The sequence below is a fragment of the Glycine soja genome, chromosome 6 (genome assembly GCF_004193775.1).
Source record: "Glycine soja cultivar W05 chromosome 6, ASM419377v2, whole genome shotgun sequence".
Taxonomy (NCBI): Eukaryota; Viridiplantae; Streptophyta; class Magnoliopsida; order Fabales; family Fabaceae; genus Glycine; species Glycine soja.
The window spans coordinates 34,422,945-34,429,762 of NC_041007.1; the positions used below are offsets into that span (position 1 = coordinate 34,422,945).

Genomic DNA, 6,818 nt, shown 5'->3' on the forward strand with positions numbered 1-6,818 from the left:
TAAAAAGATTGTGACTTTAACATTTTTCTTTTAGCATTGCTCCCTTTGTTCTTATCTATAAGACTCAAATTTGAATTGATGTTTATTTTTTTTTTATAAAACTCAATTTATAATATTTTTTGTATTAATTATTTTTATACTAAAAACATCTCTCATTAAAATAAGAAACAAAATATATTAATAAACTATTAGAAGAGATGAAATATTATTGATAAGGAAAATTTAAAAAAAAATTATAAATGTAAAATAAATTTATTGATATCAATTAATTTTTTTTTGAATTTGATAAATTAAGTAATTGAATTTTATATAAAAAACGAGGAGTATCATATTTGGGTTCAAATTTATTTGTAGCTTGGAAGCACGAGCTATCCAATCCAATACTTACAATCCGAAGCTTTTACACAAAATACAATTAATAATTAATATATACACAAACATAAATATAATTCTTTTTTTATGCGTAAAAATTTCCTTACAATCCCCTCTGTCAGTGAAGACTGAAGAGTAATGGCGCTTCCGAGAGCATGTTTGGCGAGGATTTTGTCACATCGTAATCCAATGTTTTTGTCACTCTCACCACTTACAATGCACGCCAACTACCTCTCTCATTCTCAAACGCACTCTCTCACACTCTCTGCTTCGCTTTCTACTTCCGAGGCCCCTTCTTCACACGAGCCTCACTTTCGCAGGAAACCCATGTGCTTGTACCACTCCCAGGGAAAGTGCACTAAGGTTGCAGTTTTTTTATGACCCGTCCACTCTCTCTTTGTTTCTGTTTCTGGGTAATCTTTGTTCTGTCCAAATTTCAAGTTTTGAACGATTCTGGGTATCCCTGTTGCTTTGAATGCCATGTGTTTGATCAATTGTTTCAATGGTAAAGAATGAAATGATTCTGCTGCGTAATGAACTGCCTTATATTGAGAGAGAGATTATGTATCAGGTGAGAGAAGTGTTTTGAGCAAGAGGGTGAGAGGATTACATATGAATTATACAACTATACATGAATGATTAAGATTAAAAGATATCTAATAATTATATGACCATTTAAAAAAGTCATGGCTTTGAGATTTAATCTTAAGCCTTTATGATTTAATCTTAGTCATTACATTGTTCTGAGTTGCAGGGTTTGATATGTGAGCCAGGTTTTGTGGGAAGATAGCTAGTTAAGTCATTTACTTGTAGTTTTGGAGGAGGGTATTGTAGGATAGAAATTAGCTTCATTCTGTTGTAAGTTACCTCAAATTGGTTCTGTAATGATGACATGGCACCAGGATGATTACTGATTAAGGGAATCCAACCCTTGATGTTTATCAACTATATAAGAATATTATTAGAAGATGCCAGGTGAATTGATTGGCATGAGTTCTGGAAAATAAGACTTTGAACTTACAAACTGGAAAGCTATTGATAGTTTTATATGAGAATGTAATATTTGTAGTTTTGTTGTTTTCTTTTCTTCAAATTTGCAGATGGATGATCCTATCCACCTTGAGACGTTTAACCATGATTGCTTCAGGGAGCTTCTAGTGAACACCGCTGAGTTGAACAAAATACGCTCTCAGGATCTAGACTTTTTCCTTGTGCTTGATTTAGAGGGTAGGGTTGAGATTCTTGAGTTTCCAGTTCTAATGATTAGTGCGAAAACATTGCAAGTTGAAGACATTTTCCACAGGTTTTGATCTGCCACTTTATAGAATATCTAACAGGTGCAGGGTTCACTGTTCAGTGATTGCCTGAGATATTCTGTTTTTCTTTTGACAATGCTGTTTTACTTTATGTTGTTTATTATAGTTCTAGAAAGAATATTTAAACGGAAAGAATGTTTCTAGGATAGCACATTGACACTACTTTCTTACAGTATAATCATTTTATAGAAAGGTATCATTTAGATGTTAGGTTTTACTTTATTTTATTTATTTTTTAAATAGTTTATACCATGAATGGAATAGTTGGCTCTTGAGTTTTGAACCCTTAAATGCAACAGCTGGCTTGTGAGTCACGCAACTTATTTGAGATTAATATTTTGTTATTTCTTAGGTTAGTTTCTTTTGAATTTTTTAAACAAAAACATATGAAAATCATCATTTTTTGCTTATCTTAAAGTTATACTTGCATTGATCCTTTAACTGTTTAACAGGTTTGTGAGGCCCTCAAAAATGAGTGAACGAAGAATAAATGAATATGTTGAAGGAAAATATGGAAAATTTGGAGTTCACAGGTATGAAGCTTATTTTGCTTTTCTTGCCTGATTCATACTAGTGATCCATATACAACCTTCTTTTTTTTCATTTCCATTTTTACTACCAGAAACAATCTAACAACTCAGTAAAACCCCTCTCTGATTTTCTTTCTTCATGTAGTGCTTGAGATTATAGTGTTTACTATGATTTGATATGTCTGATAACTGATGAGTAATCAGTTAGACTAGTGAAATAAATTTGTGTGATTGTAATTTAAGGTTAATGTCTTAATGATAGCAATAAAAAGCTACTACACTAGAAAACATTCTATTGTAGCAGTTACCAAGGGATTATTACCTGCTTCTGCCACCAGTGCCCACCCAATATAACTGTGACACTTATTGAATTATCATTATTTTTTTCTACCAGAGTTTGGCATGACACAGCCATACCATTTACGGATGTTATTCAACAATTTGGAACTTGGTTAATGCGACATCAATTGTGGATGGGTGAGAAACTTATTCGTGCAGCATTTGTAACATGGTAAATATCATTGCTTATGGTTTACCATTTATACCTCTTTTCATTTTCTTATTTGTAGTGGTGGATTATTTTCCTTCCCTGTATATCTTGAAATAGAAGACCAGAATTTGTTCTTTTACATCAAAATCTTTTGCTATTGCAGTGGAAATTGGGATTTGAAAACAAAGGTCCCTCAGCAATGTGAAGTGTCAAAGATAGAGCTTCCTCCATATTTTATGGAGTGGATTAATCTCAAAGATGTCTATCTGAACTTTTATGATAGGAGGGTGAGATCTTTAAATGTTTAGAATTAGCTGAATAATATAATAGATTTATTTATTCATTTTTCCATCACGGCTAACAAAACTTAGGGTAAATGCTTCAAAGGAAATGCTACTTATATTGTGGATGAAATTTTTAGTTTGGGCAGCAACTCTAGATAGGTGGTATGGAGTTCATCTCAATTTAAGGTTGAGATTTTGGATCATTAACCTAAGAAATTATGAAATTGATTCAACTTGATATTTTTTAAGCTTTTACTTTGGACCCTGGTAAGTCAACCTCACCAATTCCAGTTAGATAGGGAAAAAATAACCATATGCTTTCCAATTGTTCTGCTCCTTTTTTTTAGTGGTAAGAATAGAACAAGCTAAGGAACATTGGAATCTTTTGCCATGACCCAAAGTGGGACCTGTGACCGGTGCACAGGCTAAGCTAACTAAAATACCACTTAGCCTGGTAAACCTAACCAACATGAAACATTTTCAATAAGATCAAAACTTTCAAACTAGTTATGCTTAAAATCTATTGAAATTTCAACAGAGTATTATTTTTTGTGATTTCAACTACCAAAATGATCAAAACCTATTAAGATCTATAAACAAGACACAAAATATACACCAGTTTAATTTGAAAGTGTTTAATACAGCCCCAAAATAACAATACTGATTTCCTAGTAACCTGCAACTTAACTGATTGATGATTTGGAAAAAGGAATAAGAGGTGAGTTACATATACTCTATGAGGAGATAATAATCATAATGAATAGGAAGGGGGAAATTAAAATAACTCCTGAGTAGTTTGCAACTATATAAACTAGATTGTAACATCTTAAATCAATGGAAGCATTTTTTATCTAATCACAATTTTAATGAGTTCATTTATAATGCCCCTTGATCTAAATGAGTGTGACACATCTCAACTTGGACTGGGTTGATTTTTTTTCTTTTTCCTCCTTTGCTTTATTAATCCTAATTTACGATACTTATTATAGCTTTGCTTTATATCGGGTAACAGGCCACAGGAATGGTTACAATGATGAAGGAACTACAAATACCAATGGTGGGAAGTCATCATCTTGGCATTGATGACACTAGGAACATAGCAAGAGTACTGCAGCACATGCTACTAGATGGTGCACTCGTCCAGATTACTGCAAGGAGGAATCCTAGATCTCTTAGAGATGTCAAGTTTCTTTTCAAGAACCGTATTGGATAGTGTACTTCTCAATGGACTATGTAACTTTTTCTAATACTTTTAATCGTGGAATTAGTTAACTCAATGAACAGATTATAGATTATAATTTCATAACCCTAGCCCATTCCATTTTGAGTTTCTAATAAATTTAATCAATATGTTATGAAGAGTATTAAAGTTTTTCTGGTATTATTGTTTCAATAATCAAGTCTATGGATACTATTTTAGTCTGTGCATTGCATGGGATAAATGTTTACTTTATACCACTTAAATTTATAATAAAAATGTTTTTACATTTATAAATTATATTATAATTAAAATCTGTAATTAATAAATATTTTTGTACTTATAAATTATATTTTAAATTTATGATAAATAATTTATATTATAATATATTACTATTTTCAATTATTAATAATTTCTTTTAAAAAAATATTAAAATTTAAGTTACAACTAAAGATATTAAAAAAAAATCTGGATGGCTTTAATTTCTGTATTGGGGATGAGACATCTTTGTGGTATGGTGATTGGACGAAGGTTGGTTTTCTCTGCCATAATGTACCTTACGGTCATAACTTGGATTCCCACCTTTGCTTGCGTAATGTGATCCATACTTCTATAAACTCTGTTTAAAATCGTGTTTTTTAGGCTCAAAGTCTGGTGATGGCTTCTAATACTTGTGATGGCTGGGTTTGGTGCCACTTTTGTCTAATGGCGCATATACTCCCTCTCTAGCTTATTCTGGTTAGTTGGTCGTGTGGTGACTCCAAGGAATTATTCTAATGACTTTAAGTAGGGGTCAGGGGTCTTCAATTTGAACCGAACTCAACTGCAGTTCAGCCAACTATTTCGAATTGCATTCCTTGTTCGCCCAAAGTGAGCTAAATTGTCACCCGAACTGAACCCAACTAATTTAAGAATTGAACTGTTTAAACAGCACTGAATTTTCTCGAATTACTCTAAACTGTTTTGAACGGTTTAGTTTCTTTTCTTTTTTCCCTCCTTTTTGTAAGTGTCTTTTTTTTTTCTCTTAAATCTTTAGTATTTATAAGTTAAATTTTCTATGAATTTAATTTAAAATGAGAAATGAAAAGAATTGATTTTAACTGTTGTTAGATCATAATTAAAAAAATGATGGCTTAGATTAAAACCTCAATTTTTAAAAATGATACATTAAAAATTGAGGGGCTCGTAACTACAACCTTCAGGAAATCAGATGAAGCCAATAGCAGCAACTCTTCAGAGGTTTTTCATTCTTTAATGATAAAACCTAGAATTAAAGAAGACAACAGAATGCCGATATTTGCCGTCAAAGCAGATGGAGGTGTGATATATTCAGATAAAGTAAATGAACACTTTATCTGGGATGTTGCTCCAGCAATGTGTGATTCAGACTGTTCTTGTGATGAACATGATGGAGACACAGATGAAGAGACAGATGATGATGAGGAGGATAGATGGAAGCTAGATCCAAGGCCTTGCAAACTGCCTCCACCACCGCAAAGAAGAAGCGACCCCGAGAATGGACCATGGACGGGGATAAAGAAGAAATACCCAGAAGACCCTTTTTGGAAAGAAAAAAGGATGGCGGAAATCCTAGGTTGGACACATCCATCCCTAAAGATTCCGGCAGCACCTATACCTTGCATGATGTTTTCCTCCACATCCTATGATCAAGAGTTTCCATTTCTTGACAAAAAGACAGACCCAATGACAAAGGTTTCAACCAAGCCCTACATAATTCCGACAGAAGTAGGGCCAGAAGGAAAGCTCAAAAGCCCTAGCCAGGCCGAAGAAGTCTTAAACTGGCAGACAGATAATGCCAGAGCTCAGAATCATTTCTTGAAAAAGATAGATGAGAAGATTGACAGGATATGTACCCTGTAGATGCAATTGCCTTTGATGTTTTGATGATGAACATGATGATGTGTTGCAATTGATGCAAATGAGCTTTTCAAGATTAAATTCAAGACAATACTTCAAGATTACAAGTCACAACATCAAGATGATCACTAGAATATTAGGAAGGGAATTCCTAATTGAATTAGCAAAGGTTTGGCCAAGTGATTTAAATTAAAAAGTGTTTCTCAAAGGTTTTACTCTCTGGTAATCGATTACCAGAGGATGTAATCGATTACCAGTGGCCAAATACGTTTTATAACAACTACAAAAATTTGAATTCGAAATTTTAGACTGTGTAATCGATTACACAATTTTGGTAATCGATTACCAGCAGTTAGTAAACATTTTAATTCAAATTTTAAAAGTTGTAATCGATTACACAATTACTGTAATCGATTACCAGACAGGATTTTCAGAAAAATAATTTCAAGAGTCACAACTTTTCAAAGGCTTTATTCATGACCACCAATGGTCTATATATATGTGACTTAAACACGAAATTGCTGAGAGATTTTCAAAACAACAAAGTGTTTATCCTCTCAAAGAGAAAATTCATTTTATCCTCTTAAGAATTCCTTGGCCAATTCAATTGCAATTCATTAAGGAATTATTTGAGTGCTCAATCTGTAAAATCCATCTCTTTCTAGAGAGATTTGTTCCTCTTCTTCTTCTCATTCTCTAAGGGATTAAGAGACTGTGAGTCTCTTGTTGTAAAGGATCTCTAAACACAAA

At 32.8% G+C, this 6,818-nt stretch overlaps 1 protein-coding gene across 2 annotated transcripts; it reads left to right on the plus strand.

Moving 5' to 3' along the window:
* The first annotated feature begins 456 nt into the window (after positions 1-456).
* On the plus strand, positions 457-4,353 carry LOC114416817 (uncharacterized exonuclease domain-containing protein At3g15140). Of its 2 annotated transcripts, none has more exons than XM_028381840.1 (6): positions 457-735; positions 1,473-1,675; positions 2,141-2,221; positions 2,613-2,729; positions 2,872-2,995; positions 4,005-4,347. In XM_028381840.1, exons 1-6 carry the CDS (start codon positions 511-513, stop codon positions 4,203-4,205), a joined length of 951 nt encoding a protein of 316 aa, XP_028237641.1. In that variant the 5' UTR covers positions 457-510; the 3' UTR covers positions 4,206-4,347. The 2 variants fall into 2 exon arrangements, with proteins under 2 accessions (XP_028237641.1, XP_028237642.1); XM_028381841.1 differs by having other exon boundaries at positions 668-785; positions 4,005-4,353.
* The last annotated feature ends 2,465 nt before the right edge of the window (positions 4,354-6,818 follow it).